Source organism: Populus trichocarpa, chromosome 1, assembly GCF_000002775.5.
Source record: "Populus trichocarpa isolate Nisqually-1 chromosome 1, P.trichocarpa_v4.1, whole genome shotgun sequence".
NCBI classification, from domain to species: domain Eukaryota; kingdom Viridiplantae; phylum Streptophyta; class Magnoliopsida; order Malpighiales; family Salicaceae; genus Populus; species Populus trichocarpa.
This window is the reverse complement of record NC_037285.2, coordinates 32,211,436-32,230,658: the sequence shown is the minus strand read 5'-3', so window position 1 is coordinate 32,230,658 and position 19,223 is coordinate 32,211,436. Positions and strand designations below refer to the sequence as shown.

At 36.7% G+C, this 19,223-nt stretch overlaps 3 protein-coding genes and 1 long non-coding RNA gene across 5 annotated transcripts; 1 reads left to right on the top strand and 3 right to left on the bottom strand.

The window, feature by feature from the left end:
- Positions 1-2,306: 2,306 nt before the first annotated feature.
- Positions 2,307-3,082, bottom strand: LOC112327199 (uncharacterized). The gene is made up of 2 exons (XR_002981297.2): positions 2,813-3,082; positions 2,307-2,715 (listed from the first exon to the last, which is right to left on the bottom strand). It is a non-coding gene; the product is annotated as an uncharacterized LOC112327199 (long non-coding RNA).
- A 983-nt stretch (positions 3,083-4,065) lies between these two features.
- Positions 4,066-5,189, top strand: LOC7492019 (protein EXORDIUM-like 2). The gene has a single exon (XM_002298669.4). It carries the CDS (start codon positions 4,143-4,145, stop codon positions 5,031-5,033), a length of 891 nt encoding a protein of 296 aa, XP_002298705.3. The 5' UTR covers positions 4,066-4,142; the 3' UTR covers positions 5,034-5,189.
- Positions 5,190-7,051: 1,862 nt separating this feature from the next.
- Positions 7,052-9,664, bottom strand: LOC7492020 (polyadenylate-binding protein 2). Of its 2 annotated transcripts, none has more exons than XM_024586410.2 (6): positions 9,496-9,664; positions 9,257-9,359; positions 8,380-8,453; positions 7,760-7,951; positions 7,499-7,626; positions 7,052-7,379 (listed from the first exon to the last, which is right to left on the bottom strand). In XM_024586410.2, the coding sequence occupies exons 1-6, from the start codon at positions 9,541-9,543 to the stop codon at positions 7,331-7,333; spliced, it is 594 nt and encodes a 197-aa protein (XP_024442178.1). In that variant the 5' UTR covers positions 9,544-9,664; the 3' UTR covers positions 7,052-7,330. The 2 variants fall into 2 exon arrangements, with proteins under 2 accessions (XP_024442178.1, XP_002300187.3); XM_002300151.4 differs by having other exon boundaries at positions 9,490-9,657.
- Positions 9,665-11,364: 1,700 nt separating this feature from the next.
- Positions 11,365-18,771, bottom strand: LOC7461684 (ABC transporter G family member 1). Its single transcript, XM_024608937.2, has 9 exons — positions 18,354-18,771; positions 18,067-18,146; positions 17,466-17,936; positions 17,274-17,360; positions 16,980-17,105; positions 16,698-16,889; positions 16,518-16,604; positions 16,092-16,435; positions 11,365-11,853 (listed from the first exon to the last, which is right to left on the bottom strand). The coding sequence occupies exons 1-9, from the start codon at positions 18,691-18,693 to the stop codon at positions 11,505-11,507; spliced, it is 2,076 nt and encodes a 691-aa protein (XP_024464705.2). The 5' UTR covers positions 18,694-18,771; the 3' UTR covers positions 11,365-11,504.
- Positions 18,772-19,223: the final 452 nt, after the last annotated feature.

Here is a 19,223-nt window from a genome sequence, read left to right as displayed (position 1 = left end):
TCAGGAACCAAGATCATCTGCTTTTACCCATCCATTGGAATCAAGAAAAGAGAGGTACCACGGGCAATCTGGGTCTGTCTGGTCCTACGTGCATCGCAAATCAGCTGGCCATTTTTGACTACGAAATTGTCACCTTGTGTATTGGTTTTTGCACGTGAAACATAGCTTTGTAAATTCACCACCTTAGCTTTTGCTACCTTTCGAAGTGATTCTCTCTTCTTTCCATTTACTCTTCTTTTTACATCACAACTTGGCGATTGAAACATTAAGATATGAGGGAGTTTGGATTTTTGTTTGATTTGTTTTTGTTTAATAATTATACCTAAAGTTGTTTTCATTGACCACCGAAAAGAAGTTGGATCGATGATTAAGTTAATGGAATGTAGAGCTTAAATAAATAATTGAGTTCTTTGGATCATATATATATATATATATATATATATATATATATTGTCTCACTCCTAAACTGTCAAATTGAACATATTTTATGTATTTGTTTCCATGAGTTATGTTTCTTGTACACAATATATAACAATGGAGAAAAAAAAAAAAGAGTTTTACATGGATTTTCCATAGCTCTACTAGCCTAATTTTAAAGGTATAATTTTTTTTAAAAGCCAATACTAGATAATAAAACTTTATCTACAAGTAACTCAATTATTTTAAAATTAATAATAATATTAATTTCTCCCTATAGCATCAAAGTTTTTCAGTCATAATTTAATTTACCTCAATCTTCTTTAGGTCTTAGATTTTTGGATGGTGGTATTGTGCCTTAATTTCTCGTTACAATCAATCAATTAATTAATTAAAAGAGCTAGGTCACTTCAAGTGTCGAGCAATAGTCGGATTATAATTAGAATGAATCAGCTTAAATCTGATTCTCGAATCCAAAGAATTGAGCAAGCACACTTTATGATATTTCCATGTTGTTTTGTCAGAAAATTCAATGGTTTTTAGGTTTTATAATGTACATAGGTCGTCCTCTACCAGAATTTCTTCCATTTGTTATGTAAATTAATTAAATTTAATCGTCCATAATTAATAGTTGGTATCAGGTGGAGTGAAAAAATTGTGATGTAAAAGATTTTAAATTTTGTCCCATCTCCATTTAAAACCCAATACCATATGGTACGTATTCTTTTGTAATCAATGTTGTATTTCAGGAACAAAATAGTAATCCCACTGAAGAAATTAAATTATTTAATGGGATTAATTATCTTTTAGTTTATCTTAAATTATCTTATCATCTGCTAACATTAAAGGGTATTTTATTGTTTGATTTTTAAACAACAAGATATTTTTTCTCTCATGATATGATAGTAGGAAGAACTGAAAGAATATGACGGTGTTGAAATGCATGCCAGCAATATTTGCAAAACATGTAAAGTAGAAGTCAAGTGTGGCAGCACAGACACAGACACAGAGAGTCGGCACCGGCCCCATTTGGGCAGGGCATGCTCGGGCAAATGGGCAATGCAATATTGCATTTGCCCAGAAAGCGAAAAGGCTGTGTTTGGAGAATTTCAAAAACCCTATTGGGACGGCCACAACTTTTGCCTCCTCTTGTTTCAGGCCACGAACCAACCCCCACCCAGAACCGAACCCCACCTTTCTTGTTCTCTAGCTTTCCTACTCCTTTCACAAAATTATTGTGTTGGGTTCAGCGGTTTTGGTTAAGTGGTTGGAACCATGTTTCATTGCTGAATTTTTTTTTTAATGCTGTTGAAAACCTCATAGTTAAACGAAGCTTAAATTCAGGTTTACCCAATAACCCGTTAATTAGACTGAGTTTGTTTATAAACAGTTTTGAACATTGACTTGGTTAAATCTAAGTAACTTAACAGGTCAACTTGTAATTAATATGAGATATGTTGGATCAAATTAAAAAATCTTTTTAATTTTAATATAAAATATCATCGTTTTAATTTTAAAAACTATTAAAATAATGTTGTTTTATGATTAATTCTAGCCCAGCAACTCAAACCTTTAATTCAGTTTAATCATGAAGTAGATAGAACACCTCTGTCAGTAACAAAATCAAGTGAGATATCTTGATGCATTGAGAATCCATCATTCAAGTTCATGTATTGCATAATTGAGTCATAATCCAACTGGTGGTAGATAAAAAAATTTATATTGATTGTAAGTTGACCTCCTAGGTTACTTGGATAATTAAATACTAATTCTAATTTTTTTTATAAGATAAAAATCTTATCAAATAGTTGATCAAATCTAATTCAAATGACATTAGTATTTTTCTCCTAAGAAAAATCTTTGTAATTTAAAAAAAAAAGATGAATAGATGTAATAAAGATCTTATCATAGAGTCAATCAAATCAGCTTGATTGATTTGATGAATAGATATAAATAAATTAATAAATTAATTATACATATATAATTGAGTTCATAATTGATTTTGTTTTAATATGGTGATTGAAACTTCAAACCTAACTATTTCAAACTAAATAATAGAAAAGTGGTCAAAATACACAACTTTAATTTCAAAAAACATTTTCATTGCTCTCTGTAACAAAAAAAAGAAAAAAAAAATAAAAAGAAAAGAAGCATAACTCCCTTGCCTACCCTCTCTTCTCTTGGAGGAAGAAAGAAGAACACAAAACAAGCATGGCCACACCTTTCGAAGGGGCAAGGGTCCATCATCCATGGCCATAGCTCTTGAGCAAGCATGGGGAACTGAGCCTAAGGACCCCACTGAATATAATAAAGATCATGCGTGTATTCAGCAGCAGAATATTAAATAACAATTTTAAATAAATGCTTATTTAAGAAAAGGGCACTGAAACACTACCATCGAAGTCTGCAACAAGCTTACAGTAGTGTCCAAATGCTTGATGTCATCAAAGCTCAGAGACTGTGGGCCACATCTCCATTTACGCAGTAGGAGCTAGCTCTGGTAGTCGAGCACCAGACCTTAGCTCCTTAGCCTCTGTAGTGTCTACCACCTTAAAGAAGATGATTTTACAATTTGTGGTCCATCGGTTTCTGATGCCATGGATCCATGATTTATATATAGAGAGGTTTGATTTGACGAGGGTAGAGCTTTTAGAATAAATGATGATATATATTATGATTTTTTTTTTTTGAGAGTTTGGTTATCAGATCAACATAATTTATAATGTTTTTTTTTAATAAAATAATATCATCATCTCATTAGAAAATGTTTATTCGGGTTAATTAAAGAGGGTATTTCTTTCCTTGTCATTAGTACTCAAATAAAAAAAAATAAGAAAGAATATATAAAATGTTCATGAATATTTTGCTATAAACATAAAGTGAATTTAGTTTTAGCATATAAAATATTAATAAAAGATACTCTGTTAATCAATAATTAACTGAAAAGTTACATCACTTACCTTAATCATATTTAAAAAGCTAAGTTTTATTATCTACCATAATCTATTCAAAAAACTTCGTTCCTTACTCTTATTCCCTTTCTAGCTTATAAAAAATCATTTATAATACTATTTCTATCACATTGAGTTATTCTATTTTATACTAGATAACTAATAAATAAGATTTTATATATATATATAGGAAACATCATATCTATGTTATATTACTTATTTTATTTTTAAAATATATAGTTGGAACTACTTTTTTTTCAATTATAACCTGAAATTGTAAATATACTACATTTAGACATTGAAATATTTTCCATTTATCTCGTTTACATTATCTAGTACATAGTTAATAAACTATGATTAATCTCATCAGCAGCTCTTTTCTCTGCTTCAATTTCATGCATGAAAATTCCGAAAACCCAAAAGATATCATCACATTTTCTAATAAAAATCCAATCTAATTTTATGAAAATATAGCTTAATTAATCAAGCTCTAAATTTATTGCTTAAAATTATTAGTTTGAATTTTATAAATTTTAGAGTAATTAGAAATTTAGATAGATATTAATTTTAATTTTAAAATTTATAGAGTTAGTTTTGATATGGAAAAGTTAATCCAAATATTTATATTAATTAAAAAAAAAAAACCAAACCAGCTGTCTCCCTACTCTTCTCCCTCTTATAAATAGCCCATCGCCCCCTTCTTCCTCCACAACCCAGTCTCATACCACCTTCCCTCTTCAAGAAACCCTTAGTTTCCGTTCCGTTCCCCCAGCGATGGCTTCTAATTACTACCTTGCCACTCTTGCTTTCCTCTTCTGTTTCATTAGCCCTTCACTCTCAGCTTTGGTTCAAGAACAACCTTTGGTGCTGAAGTACCACAACGGCATCCTCTTGAAAGGAAACATCACAGTTAATCTAATCTGGTATGGCGAGTTTACACCTATCCAACGGTCTATAATCGTTGACTTCATCAACTCTTTGAACTCCAAAGGGGCCCCACTTCCTTCCACCTCTTCATGGTGGAAGACAACTGAGATGTACCGTGGTGGTTCATCCTCACTCACCGTAGGCCATCAAATACTTCATGAAGAGTTAACACTAGGCAAAATCTTGAAGAGCCAACATTTGATAGCTCTGGCTTCGAAAACCCATTTCACCGTTAACTCCATTAACGTTGTTCTGACGGCAAAAGATGTTGCCGTTGATGGGTTTTGCATGAACAGGTGTGGGACTCACGGGTCAACAAAATCCGGGTCGGGTCGGGGAACCTACATTTGGGTTGGTAACTCGGACGTTCAGTGTCCGGGCCAGTGTGCTTGGCCGTTTCACCAGCCACTCTATGGCCCACAGACACCACCCTTGGTGGCACCTAACGGAGACGTTGGAGTTGACGGAATGATCATCAACCTGGCTACTTTGTTGGCTAACACCGTTACCAATCCGTTCAACAGTGGGTACTTTCAGGGCCCACCCACTGCTCCTCTGGAGGCTGTTTCGGCTTGTACTGGGATTTTCGGGTCAGGGTCCTATCCAGGTTATCCGGGTCGGGTCCTGGTTGATAAGGTCACGGGTGCTAGCTACAATGCTCATGGTGTCAATGGAAGGAAGTATATGTTGCCTGCTATGTGGGACCCAAAATCAAGTGCCTGCAAGGCACTTGTGTAAAAAAAATCGGGTCCTGGTTTTTTCTTTTCTCTCTCTTTCTTAGACTTGATGATGATGGACTAGTTTGTCCTTTTGGGTGACATGTAAATTCTCCTTATGAAAAATGCAGAAGAGATATAAATATTATAATAAAAAAAAAAACAGTTGATGTGTAAAGTGGGATTTGTATGGATTAATTTGTAGGATTCAAAGTGGTAATTCTGTTTGGTTTCTAGGAAAGATGGGGGTAATGAAAGCCGAAGGGGGTGTGCCTGCATGAATGATGCTGGAGGCTAGGAGACCATAATGACAGCTTTAGGGGAATGATGAGGTGCATTTCACTATATTATGGGGTGTGGCCATCAATGATTTTGTAGGGACCATTAATTAGCTCAGGATCATGTTATGACATGAGAGGATAAGATCAAGCAATTTCAACACCTGTGACTAAATGCCTCCCTTGGATTCTTCCTGAAATTTTAACCTCTTCATTTTCTTGAGGTAAAATTGCTGCGTGCTGTAACTTGAGATGAACTAATCTGTCATGTTTGCACTCCAGTCATTACACCATCGGTGACTCTTTTTTTCTTCTTCTTTTTTCATTGGATTCGTCCTGTCAGATTGATTTGTTCTTGGAAAGTAATCAAAAAACACTTGCCTGCTTTTCAACCATGTGAAATATGTTCTTTAAATTTCATGTCTTTGCCCTAACAGTACAAAGATTGGTACTAAACAGTACATATTTGCAGTACCAATGACTTTAGTGCATTCTCTAACACCATCACTATATATCCATTGTACATGGAAGAAAAGAAAAGCCTCGTAACCAACTCCTATATTTGTGTAGAAGCAAACATGCTTACGTGCAATCAAAACAGTCTGGGTCACACATTGCCATGATGCTTGCCTTCTTTGTCTTAACTTCTGGTCATAGTGACGCAAGCTGTGGAAATCACGAAGCACTCTGTGCCTTGTGCCATGATGAGCGGGTGGGGAGGATGGTCTAATAATCATCAGCCATAACTATACATGGGCAAGCTTAATTCACATCTACCAGCAATCTGACAGAGGCCTACAGTACAAAGTCTCATAGCTCACTAAGCAAGTAAACCAGCTCAAGAGGAAAGTAAAAAGCTGAAACCCACAATTTTTTTGGCAAGCTAATGCCCACAGGTAAGAGCAAGCACTCGTTTTGCGGTCATGATTGGATTATCAGCTGCAAGTTCAGAAGCAGCCAAGGTTTTATCAACTCAGTAAGCAAGTCATGAATGGCACCTGTCATCCATTGCCCACCTGACCGAGTCTTGTAACTAGGCAAAGTGGGTCAAAGTTGTATCTATCATCCATTGACAAATCTAACATTTATGCATCATATGTAATGGCAGCAACTTAATTTTCAGTTTTATAATCATCTTAATAAACACAAGACCCATTTGGATTTTACATTCGGATAAGATTCTAGATTGTTGGTAACTCAGGAAGAATTCGTTTGCGTTGCCAATGCTCGAGTCATTGAGTAATGCTATCTCATATACAAATACATCAAGCCAACACAATTTAAACGACAAAAAGCTCACAAACTGAATCTAGAGTTGGAAATCAATAGGCATGGCTTAGTAGTAGTAAGCTCCTTGCACCTGCAAGATCACAGGCCTTGAAAAATACCCCATAAAATCATACTCATGTCCCACTAACATAGTTCATTGGTAAAGCAATGTAGAGTGCTTTTTAATTGAAAATACATCAAAATAATTTTTTTTTAGATTTTTTTTTTAAATTTTTGACATCAAGACTGAATGAAAAGCATCTAAAAAAATCAATTTAATACTTTTCAAGAGAAAAGCACTCTGAAAAACATGTTCAACCACAAAAACAAGCACTAAGCTTTTAGGCGGATGGTACTCTATTTAGGGTAAAAACAATTGATGGTCTGAAAAGCAGTCAAGATAACAATTGCAGCATCAGATGACATCTCAAACAGAAAAGTTCCACAGAAAGAAAGCAGGCTTAATTTAAGCAAAGACACAGAGGCAGCAATGTACCTGACAAAAACTATAATATTGCAACCAGAGGAAGCTTTCAAGATAGCTCAAGCATGAATATTTTTAGGCAGTACAGAAGAAGCAGGCATTTTGATTTCATTGTCTACCATGAACAACATAAAGCTCCAATTCTCACATTTCAACGCGTCAACCCAAGCAGGGAAAAATCTTCTGTTCATCTTTCCCAATGATTAAAACATGTGAGAAGAAAAGAGAGTACAAATTTTGTTAGATGTATCTCTCTGCTGGCAATGCTGCCTCAAACAAAATAGTATTTCAGCCATAGGGGCTGTAACGCATTGGCATTCTGTATCTCAGAACCTTCCTGCAGTGCAAAGAAAATATGCTAAATGACCATCATTGCTCCTTGTAGATCAAGACAGAAAAAGCAAGAAGTAAAAGCGTATTCATTAAGAAATTTAATGCACTTCTTAGATAGTGTACCCATATCCATAAGGAGAAAAGAGATAAGGAGGCATAGGAGCGCCCCTGGGTGGAAACCCCATATATGGGTTGGGTCGACGCGCGCGAAACTGCTTCATCCCAGGTAGATTGGTCCGCTTAACAGTTACCTGCAAAAGCACAGAACAAACAAATTTGTGGTTGAGAAATAGTTTAGAGAAAAGAAAGAATAGAACCTAAGGTTATCAAGGTTAAGGGACTGAAGATTGCAATTAGATAGGGAGAAAAATACAGTTTCTTTACCTTCAATTGGCGGCCATGTAACTCAGACTCATTCAGAAGGAGAGCCTCCTGCACAGTCTCTGGTTCAAGGAATTCGACATATGCATAACCCTTTGGTTGGCCATACTTGTCAGAACGGATAGTGATCCTATTTATTGTCCCACATGCCTGAAAATGCTGCTGCACTTCTTCAGGGGTGCACGAATAGTCCACCTGCAACCATGTTAAGAATAAAAATCTTATAGTGCTATAAGAAAAAGGTGAGCAAGGCAGGGGAATCTGTGTTGCTTCTTATAGATAGCCACGCTTTTGCCCATGCCAACGTTTTAGTTTGCAAGAACATCTTAAATCCCTTATCCCATTGTCATATGCCAACACTAAAAGTTCAATCTCAAAAAGCACTTATCCCAATGTCTCTGTCATGCATGTATGGCTTTAACAATTTCATTTACTTTATTTTTACAGTAAACCAAACAAAAAAAGTAGGGCAGGTAGAATATTGATTCTATCCCCAGGTCAAGAAATCATTTTGATAACATATGTAACACATGCAAACCAGCCAAAAAAATCCACACTACAAGTTTTTGACACTAAAAAAACTCTTTGAAGGCAAACCATATAATAAGGAAAAGAGGCCTCACATTACCAACAAACACTGATCGAGAATCTACTTCCTCTCTATTTGCTTGGGATGCAGCAGCTGAAGCACTAGGATCTAATTGCACATAGAAACAGTAAGAAGGAGGAAGATATGCAAAAACAAAAATCAATCATTGCAGTTACTATTCCTACTCACTTCCATTAACCAATGAAGGGACACATAATATAATATCTTAAGCATAGGAATTTGACATGTGATGCATCTCTCTTGTTAACTTAAGGGCCAAGACTTAGGAGCGTTATCGATTGAGAAAATAGAAAATGGTAAACAAATAGAATAACCATTCAGTCAAATGCAAGTGCTTGATACAAATGACCAATGTGGAATGCCCCTGTTAAATCTTCAGTAGCGTGAAGCTAAAGAATCAATGACATAAAAGTCCTAAGCCCTAAAATCTTTCTTGCCCTTAAAAGTCTACAGAACATTCTCATCTCGATAAAGGAAGTTCTCCGAAACCATAAATCTATTGCATTTCTAACACTCAACTAACTTCAGGAAACATCTCAATCTAAGGCCAGTATTACAAAAATCTATAACAACATGAAACCAACATATATTACAAAACATTCACCAATCTAAGGCCAGTACCACGGAACACAAACTACCTCACCCTAAAGCCACACAAACACCCACAAAAAAATCACTTCTAAACTCACACTAACAAGTCCATCCTCACCACAATGCCCCATTATCCCCCAATCTCCAATAAACCCATCATCCCTACCACAACACTGATTAAAAGCAAAAAACCTAACAGATTAAAAAAAAACACAGAAAAAAACCATAAACCCATAAAAAATAACAAAAACCCATTAGACCATAATTGCATATACCCAAAAAACACCCAAAGTTACAACCTTGTACAGAGCCCATTTCCTTCTCAACCTTGGCCTGCATCTCAAGAAGAGCAGCAGCTTCATCTTCCATTTCCTTTAGTCTCTTCTTCATATCATCAAGTTCCTACAATTTTAACCATAACCCAGAATTAGATTTCTCTTTTTGATCTTAATTGAAATCCCATTAAGGTTTTTGCGTTTTATATCAATCAAAAACTAAAAATCGATCAAAAAAAAAACCAGAAAAAAAATACTGGTACAGATTCGTTGGTCTCTGCAGCGGCCATGTCCACATCGTCACCGTCCATTCTGCCTCCCTCCTTCTCGAGTTCTCTCGGTGAAGAATGCGAGCGACACACAATTCTTGATGCCAAAATGTAGTTAACACTACCAATCTCTCCACAGTTAATTCTTTCACTTGCAAAAAAGGAAATGCAACGACATGTCATGCAGAGCACGGGATTTTCTTTCAAGTTTATTGAATTTTAGTCCCTGTAATTTCTCAAAACGTATTAATCAGTATCTGTAGTTTAAAATTTGTTAAATAATCTCTTGACTGTCGTTGACTATCTTCATTTTAATAGTTTTGTTTATATGTGTGTGTATGGATACGAAAGGCATGATAAATCGTTTATTTTATAGTTGTAAAACTTAACATGGGGATCTTGATAATAGATTGAAAGGGTTTAACATGATTTTTAATTTTTTTTTTAAAAATATATCAAAACAATATTATTTTTATTATTTTTTAAAAAAATTATCTTAACAAGTTTAGAGTCGGTTTTTAATGAAGTCAGGTCAAGTGTAACCGGATTAACAAGTTAACTTGAATTTTTTACTAGGTTAACTAGATTTTTTTTTAAATATTTTTAACTGGATTAATCCAAGTTTAGGATTAACCTTTCAAGTTGATTTGAAATTTACAATCATGATATATACACCTAATTTATTGCATAAATTGTAAATAGTTTTTCATTGCCAAAAAAGAAATGAAATGACATAAGGTATAAAACACAAGATTTTCCTATAAGTTAATTATAATTTATTTAGTTTCTATAGTTTGTAAAAATTAATTAATGAATCTCTATGATTAAATAATCCCTTGACCGACCATCCTCACTTTAATTTTTCTTTTTGGAAAATTTATGAAGGCATGAAGAATGTGATGTCACTAGGTTTGTGGTCACCCAATCTATACGCTCAATATTGCATAAGAAAAGATTGATGTCTAAGGTCAAGCGAGGTTCAATTAAAAATTGTGAGTAATTTTAAATAAGACATTTATTACATTTATTTTTAATGTGATAGAATTACTTTCTATACTAAATAAACAAACTGTGATTTACATAAATTGTAAATAATTTTTCATTGCAAAAAAGAAATGAAATGACATATCGGATAAAGCACAAGATTTGTATATAAACAGTAAATTTCTTTTTTTAATTTAACCCCTTTTATTTTTATTTTTATTTTTATTTTTTATCTCATCTTTTTTTTCTTTCAATTTATTTTTTTATTTTTTTAATTTCATTCTTAAATTTTTTTTAATAATTGAGTTGTTTTTAAATTGACCAAGTCAAATTAATTACATCAACACAACTCTCACACGGTTTAATTTTAAATTCAGGCTAGATAAAGAGTCAAGTTGAGAGGTTTTATCTATCAATTTCATCATTAGACTTTTTTAATTAGTTAGTCGGGTTGTCTTTGGACTGATAAAGTCGACTAAGTTATATTAGAACAATTTTTATATAATTTAATTTTAAATTCAGCCTATATAAAAATTTGGAGCAAGAAATTTAAATTTAAATCTGATAGATTGATTTTAATAACAAAAATAGTTATTACAATTTAAATATCTTTTATTATGTTGAAAAAAAAAATCCAACCCATACGCAATCAGTCAAGACCTTAACATCTATTTAATCGTTTCTGTCTTTATATATATATTTGTTATTTATATATTAAGATACGCAATCAGTCAAGACCTTAACAATACACTAAACCTCAACATTGTCTTTAAGAGGTTGGACTAAAAGCTCCAAGCATAGCTTCTTGAAAGAAGCTAGCCTTTGAGCTCCCATATTGGTCTCGTCTGCAACTTTGTAAACCTAATATTAGAGAACAAATTGAGAGCTTGCAACAGAATTTTATTAGCCAAGACATTAAAAAAGGAAAAAGTGCTGAGCATGATACTAGCTTAAATACTGTGTAGCAAGCAGAGTAAATTTACTCTTCAATGCTCGCTAACATAAGCGATTTGATCCTCCTAGACTACAGATTGATCCCCATGCAAAGGTGTAGTTAAGGGGATTTCCATGATTTCTGTTGTTTGCTTGGGAGGTACCGATACAATAGCTGCAATAATGGGTTTTATCTTCTCTGAGGTCTTGATAATAACCAAGAACAAAATTCTGTATAGAACCACCATTCCAAGCAAAATGGCAAGATCAACCCACTTGGAGACACCCATCTCCACTTGCCATCGATCTCTCAGAATTTGTTCGCCGGGAATCGTCCGTGGCCCTCCGGCTTGATTGCTAGGAAATGTTAGTCCTTCAAATTCGTTCTTGAACATTCCTTGGTAGGCATACTTATGGAAGGCAATGTAGTACATGTTGGTGGGAGAAACCACTTGTGGTGGCTTTGAAACACTTGGAGGGGATAAAACACACTGTTTTATTACAAGAACACAAGCTTACAATTAATTAACACAAAAGCTTAACACAATACACGCCCTCTCTCTTTCTCTCTAGTGTTTCTCTCTACTCTCTCCACACAGAATAACATAAGCTTAGCTTGCTATTTATACACGAATTCAAAACAAGATAATTCAACCTTCAAGTGTGAAGGCGGCTGGCGGCTGTGGCGGCAAACAGCTGGTGGCTGGCGGCTGGCGGCTGGCCGGTTGGTGGCTGGGCGGTGACAGCTGGTGGCTGCCTTCCTTGACCTTCTAGATGGATTGAGTTTAATACAACAAATCTCCCCTTTAAACTCAATCGAGGGATGTCATGCCAAACATGAACTTCATTCTGATAAATGTTTCCCTCTTCAATGGCTTTGTATTTTTGCACTTTTTCTTTTGCATTCTTCTTTGTCTTATAGACCCATTTGACACCTATTGCTTTCTTGCTTTCTGGTGGATAAGTCAGCTTCCAGGTATCATTCTTCTCAATGGCATGCATTTCTTCATCCATTGCTTCTATCTTCTCTTCTGTGATAGCTTTGTTGAAGCTAAGTGGGTCATTATCTGCAAAGAAACAAAATAGAGTTGTATCTTCGATGACTTGCGTGGCATCGTACAACTCGTCAAGATTTCTCATCCTTCTTGGTCCTTCTGACGATGAGGATGTTGCTGCTGGTGTTGATGATGATGCTCCTGGTGTGTTCCTCCTGTTGAATACAGGGAATCTGTGTACCGGACTTTGTGGTTCAGCTGTTGGTATAATCACCGGACTTTGTGGTTCAGCTGCTGGCACAATCGGTTCTTCGACAAGTACTGTTGGTCCTTCTTCACCTTCAAGGATCAAATCAATGTTGATCCATCTGACTGCTTCTTTATCATCAGTCCATTCCCAAGATTTATCTTCTTCAAAGATAACATCTCTACTCATAATCACCTTCTTCGTGATGGGATTATACAACTTGTATCCCATCCTTCTTTCACCATATCCCACAAAGATGCATCTCTCGCTTTTATCATCGAGTTTTCTCCTTCTTGCATCTGGGATCTTTGCATATGCCACACAACCAAAGACTCGTAGATGAGTAACACTTGGTTTGTGACCACTCCATGCTTCTTCTGGAGTGACTCCTTGCAAACTTCTGGTTGGGCAGCGATTCAGTAGATACACTGCACATGATACAGCTTCAGCCCAGTATTGCTTGGGCAACTTCTTTGCTTTGAGCAGACTTCTTGCCATGTCAAGAATCGTGCGATTCTTCCTTTCAGCTACACCATTCAGCTGTGGTGTATAAGCTGGCGTTGTTTGATGTCTGATGCCTTGTTGTGTACAATAGGCTTCAAAATCATTTGCTGTATATTCTCCACCTTGATCAGATCTCACTGTTCTGATCATGTAGCCACTTTGCTTCTCCACAATTGCTTTAAAATCTTTAAAACAATTGAATACTTCTGACTTCCTCTTCAGAAAGTATATCCACGTCTTTCTACTAAAATCATCAATAAAAGTGAGGAAGTACCTATTCTTTCCAGTCGACATAGGCGTTATTGGGCCACACACATCTGTGTGTACTAACTCCAATGGCCTCTTTGCTTTCCAGTTGACTTCTTTGGCAAAACTGGATCTGTGATGTTTGCTGAGGACACAACTCTCACAGACTTCATCTGGATGATCAATGTGAGGCAAACCTTTGACCATCTTCTTGCTTGCTAGCATCTTCAAGCTCGTGAAATTCAGATGTCCAAGCCTCAGGTGCCAAAGCCATTCTTCACTGTTGGTGATGGCACTTAAACACCTTGCTGCATCATATTGGATGTTCAAAGGAAACATCCTATTCTTGGACATTTTCACATAGGCCATTAATCTCCAATTGTTGTCTCTAATTGTCAGATGACAATTCTTCGAGTAAAAAGTATATCCTCTCTCCAAAAGTTGACCTAAGCTGATCAGGTTCTGCTTTATGGCTGGGACATAATAGACATTGGCGATGTAGCTGGAATCGCCGTTCTTCAACTTGATTGGGATGCTGCCTTTACCTTTGAACGGAACCTTTGTGGTATCTCCAAAAGTAACTAGACCTTGCTTGGTCTCATTTAGATCACTAAATAACTCTCGGTAGCCGCACATGTGATTGCTGGCTCCAGTATCTAGATACCATATATTTTCCTGTTTCTCGCCAAGTTCTTGTTGGACAAGAAATGCAGCTTCTTCTCTGTCATCCTTCTCTACATAGTTAGCTTGCTCACGTATCTCCAACGGAGCTTTCCTTCTGCATTCAGTGCTATAGTGCCCAAATTGATTGCAACTATAACATTGGATATTCCTCTTGTCACGGTTATTGTAACCGCCTCCTTTTCCTCTAGGAGTGAATGCTTGCTGTCCTCTACCTCCTCTGGTGGTGTTTCTACCACCTCTTCCTCTAAAGCTTGTATTCCAAGAACCTCTTCCTTGGAATCTCTGGAATCCTCCTCTGGATTGTTGACTTCCTGCTTGAGTGGTATATCCACTTGTTGAAGTCTCCCCTTGCTCATATCTCTCTTTGAGCGACAACTTTGCTTGTAAGGCATGCTCGATGGCCTTATCTCCATTTCGCTTTACAATCTTCTGCTCATGAGCTTGCAAAGAACTCATAAGTTCATCCACTGTCAACTTGTCCACTTCCTTGGACTCTTCAATGGCGACAACAACAAAATCAAATTTTGGATCTAGGGATCTCAAAATTTTCTCAGTAATTCGAGAATCTATGATGGCTTCTCCATTTCTCCTCATCTGATTGACTATCACCATAATCCTTGTGTGATAATCAGAAATAGATTCTGAGGACTTCATTTGCAATAACTCAAATTCACCTCGCAAAGATTGAAGACGAATCTTCTTGATTCTGTCAGCACCTTTGTATTTTTGTTGGAGAGCCTCCCATATATCATGTGATGTTTCAGCGGAAGCTATGATCTCGAATGTATCTTCATCAAGACCTTGGTAGATGATGGTCTTTGCTTTGTTGTCCTTCTTTCTGTTGACTTTCAGGGCTTGCTTCTGTGCCTCTTGTAAAGCATCTTCTTCTTCTTTGGACTCTGGTTCATCATAACCATAGTGTACAATCTCCAAACACTCTTGTGAACCAAGGAATGCCTTTAATCTGATGCACCAACTATCATAGTTGTCTTTGGTCAGCTTCGGGATGAGTGTTTGTGTACTTTCTGTAGTCATTTTGCTCTTTTAATGACTATATCTCCTTCTGGGAGTTGAATTTGGAAAAAACGGACACTGTAGATCGATCCGGAATGGTCGAAATAGTCGGGAACCGGTCTGACTTTGTAGAAATCAGGTCAGAAAATGGGTGAACCGGTCAAAACAACCAATTCTGGGCGGCGGGCGGTTCGCTGGGTTGAACCGGGAATATTCTGCGGAATATTCTATCGGCTCGGCTTCGGCTAATAGCGGCTCGGCTTAGCGGCTAGGCTTGAAAAGGGAATATTCTTGGGAATATTCTTCGGCTCGGCTGGACGCTTGGATTTAGGCTCGGCTCGGCGCGGCTTAACGGCTCAAATATGGCGCGCGTGGACGTCACTCGTCTTCTTCCTCTGGCGCGCGTGGGTGAGACTGGGCTACAGTCACCGGATCTTCAGTCGGCGCGTGTAGCTCACCCCGATGTCCGATTGAGCTGATTTTTGCGGCAGTGAGTTCGTATGGATGAGCTCTACACTTTGGAATGATCAAAACTTGTTTTTGACAACTTTGAAAATTCGGCTATCTCCCAAAAACACTTCTGTTTTCTGACAAACGGGGCTCTGATACCAATTGTTGGTGGGAGAAACCACTTGTGGTGGCTTTGAAACACTTGGAGGGGATAAAACACACTGTTTTATTACAAGAACACAAGCTTACAATTAATTAACACAAAAGCTTAACACAATACACGCCCTCTCTCTTTCTCTCTAGTGTTTCTCTCTACTCTCTCCACACAGAATAACATAAGCTTAGCTTGCTATTTATACACGAATTCAAAACAAGATAATTCAACCTTCAAGTGTGAAGGCGGCTGGCGGCTGTGGCGGCAAACAGCTGGTGGCTGGCGGCTGGCGGCTGGCCGGTTGGTGGCTGGGCGGTGACAGCTGGTGGCTGCCTTCCTTGACCTTCTAGATGGATTGAGTTTAATACAACAGTACATGGGATACTTCCAGAATGGCTGAGGGAGATCATTTGGCAATCTAAAGAATCCCCCACCTAGAATCATGAAAGCTTGAATCCCAGCTCCTGTTATTATTCCCATCAGAAAATTTGGCACCATACTCGCAACGGTCATCATTAAGCTCTCCACCAACATCATGCAAGCAAACAACACTAAAACAAAGTATATGAAGTGTTCATATCCCTTGTGAAGTCCAGGAAGGTAATAAGTTATTGCTCCAGGAATTACTGATATCAGTAACAAGTATGGAAAGGCAGAGAATGTGTTGCCAAGAACAAAAGCAGTGGCACCATAGTGCCCATTTAACCTTTCTCTTTCAAATACCTGGATTCAAGAGGAGAAAAACATTTAGAAATAAACATACAATTTGGAACAAAAATATATTTGCACTGATTTATGTCTATACCTTCATATCTTCCACAAAAGAAGGGAATCCTCCGATTGTCATGAACGTTAAGAAAGAAGCTATGAACATTAGCAGAGAACCTCTATCCTGAAACCATATTGATTTTTTAGGCTCCATGTTAATTAAGTTGTAATTAATAAAATCAAATCAAGGCCGGTTGAGTTGCATGTTATGTCATACCTGAATTGAATCATTATCAGATCCAAGGTTGTAAAACAAAGTGGCAAGGCCTAATGCTAATGAGACATAGATGGCGACCCGCAACCAATAGTACCCAAGATCTCGATACATGTTTACGAAAGATCTTCTTGTAAGCACAAGACACTGAGTAAGGAAGCTAGAATGGCTTCTTTCCTCTAATGTCCCACAATCCTGTATCCATCTGACTGTTAATCATCCCTTTCAATGACTGTAACATCAAGAATTTATCACTTAGAAAACTGAGAGGGAATTAGAGTATACCTTTTTACATATTTCTGTGACTAATCTTTTAACCTTTTGATAATGGTCTGATGATTTATACGCCTTTGTCAGAGTATTAATCGCTACCTCTGCGGTAATTGCATCTTCTAAACCTTGTTCAGGATCCTGTGAAGGACATGATCAGAAGTTTTATGAACATTTTAAGATGAATCTTTAAGCCACCATTGTCTACATTGGTGTTCAACCAATCACTACTTAATTGTCTCCGTCTCTTCTATCCTGATATACTAACCAAAGATACCGTAAAGCCAGACATTGGATAAGAAAACATACCGTTTCGAAATCTTTGTTTATGGTTTTCAGGAAATGATCAGATGGATTCTGGAGAGTCGGGCAAGGAAAGCCATTTAAGGCAAAAAACTATATTGAAACAAAATAAAGATGAGGATTAGTCAAGCTGTTAATTCCTATATGATCTACATATATTAGATCAACTAAGCCTACAAAATTTTGATTCTCAAATACCTCATTTGCTTGAGAAGCTGGGCCAAAATACACTACTTTACCAGCACTGAGCAGGCAAAGACTGTCGAAAAGCTGAAAGACTTCACCACTAGGCTGATGAATGGATGCAATTACAGTTCTTCTATTTTCATCCTTGCGGTCAAATCTAACAATTCCGCTCATGACATAATATGATGCAGCACTATCAAGCCCACTTGTGGGTTCATCAAGAAAGAGAAGTTTCGGATGTGTTAGTATCTCTATGCAAATGCTCACTCTCCTCTTTTGACCACCACTAAGTCCTTTAGATCCCCATCCTCCAATTCTTGTATTCATGGCATCTTGCAGCCCCATTTCTCTTATTGTCACCTCTGCTCTCTCTTTCTTTTCTGCCCTTGACATTGAGTCTGGCAATTGAAGCTGAGCTGAGTAGTACACAGCTTCTTTGACTGTTAATGTTGTGATTAAGGTTTCATCTTGAGTTACATAAGCCTGTATGCATCAATGAAAAAAAAAAAAAAAACCTTTTAGAAAATAATTGTCGATGATTTTTCAAATATTATAGTTTATGTTATAAAATTCCTAATGTTTTCATCATTTTCTTCAAAAAGTTTTTCCTTACCGATGTACCATAAGCCAGCCTTTGTTTGTGGCCATTGATTAGTATGTCTCCTGTTTGTCGTGTGTTTGAACCCAGTCTCCCTGCAACAGAAACTCAAGTCAAACTATAACATTTGAAACACATAAATCAGCTGTCAAGAGAGATTATGCAGATCAGCTTGAATAGTGTTTTTGTGATCTTATAATGTATGGGAGCTTGTTTTTTAATATTTGATCAACATTAGCAGAGAGGTTCAGATATGTTGTGATGTGCATACCCCAAAAGCTGAGTACTATGTAATTAGTTACCTGCCAATGTATCAAGAAGTGTTGACTTGCCACAGCCTGAAGGACCCATTATAGCCAAAAGCTCTCCAGGCTGAGCATAACCAGTTAAACCCTGAAGGATTGATTTACTGCCTTTTTTCCCATTGGAAACAGTCACCCGCAAATCCTTCCAAGTCAAGAAAACACCATTATCATCAGTGGCTGCACCTTCTCCTCCTCCCCTACTGCTTGGCGGTGGAACAACAGTTTTTACTTCTAGTGTGGCCTTAATTTCGTGGTTATAACGCAAAGATGTTGACTGATAATTAAGCCTATGATCGCTTGCAGATGATTGCTTGGAAGGGTAAGGAAGAGAAGACATGGTGGAACGTGTGAGTTGAGAGCGCAAGGGAATGAGTGGTGTGTCTTCAGATATTGTACGTAGGCAATGTCCAAGACAAAGGCTTGTGTTTATAAGGGGATGATGGGTTGGATATATTTTGTTTTCTTCTTGGTTTCAAACATATATAGTAATTTTATTTATTAAAACGACCAATAGGAAGTCGTCACTTGTATGTATAAATTCTACGTCTGGACATTACTCTAACATAAAACCCTAAATTATTGTGTTAGGGTTTAATTTTATGTACATAAGCATATCATTTTTTTTTCATTATTTTTTAATATAAGATAGTTATTACCCACATATATATTTAAAATCTCCCTTTCATCTATAAGTTCAGCTGTTCAATTACAACTCTCCCTCCAACAAAAATATTTAAATAATCATCGCTCAAGTATTATAGTATCATCAAGAGTATAGTGTCATCAAGAGTTAATCGCTCTTATAAAAGCCTTCTCATCTAGGAATCAATGTTTACTCTATTTCTGACCTAGAAGTCACAATTTACT

Coding starts and splice junctions, on each gene's coding strand:
- LOC7492019 (XM_002298669.4), top strand. CDS start 4,143: ATGGCTTCTAATTACTACCTTGCCACTCTTGCTTTCCTCTTCTGTTTC.
- LOC7492020 (XM_002300151.4), bottom strand. CDS start 9,543: ATGGACGGTGACGATGTGGACATGGCCGCTGCAGAGACCAACGAATCT. Junction 9,360..9,489: donor AGACCAACGAATCTGTACCA/GTATTTTTTTTC, acceptor TTAAAATTGTAG/GAACTTGATGATATGAAGAA. Junction 7,627..7,759: donor TACATGGCCGCCAATTGAAG/GTAAAGAAACTG, acceptor GTGCTTTTGCAG/GTAACTGTTAAGCGGACCAA.
- LOC7461684 (XM_024608937.2), bottom strand. CDS start 18,693: ATGTCTTCTCTTCCTTACCCTTCCAAGCAATCATCTGCAAGCGATCAT. Junction 16,436..16,517: donor CTTTTGTGGAAGATATGAAG/GTATAGACATAA, acceptor TCTTGAATCCAG/GTATTTGAAAGAGAAAGGTT. Junction 11,854..16,091: donor CAGCCATTCTGGAAGTATCC/CATGTACTGTTG, acceptor TTCTCCCACCAA/CATGTACTACATTGCCTTCC.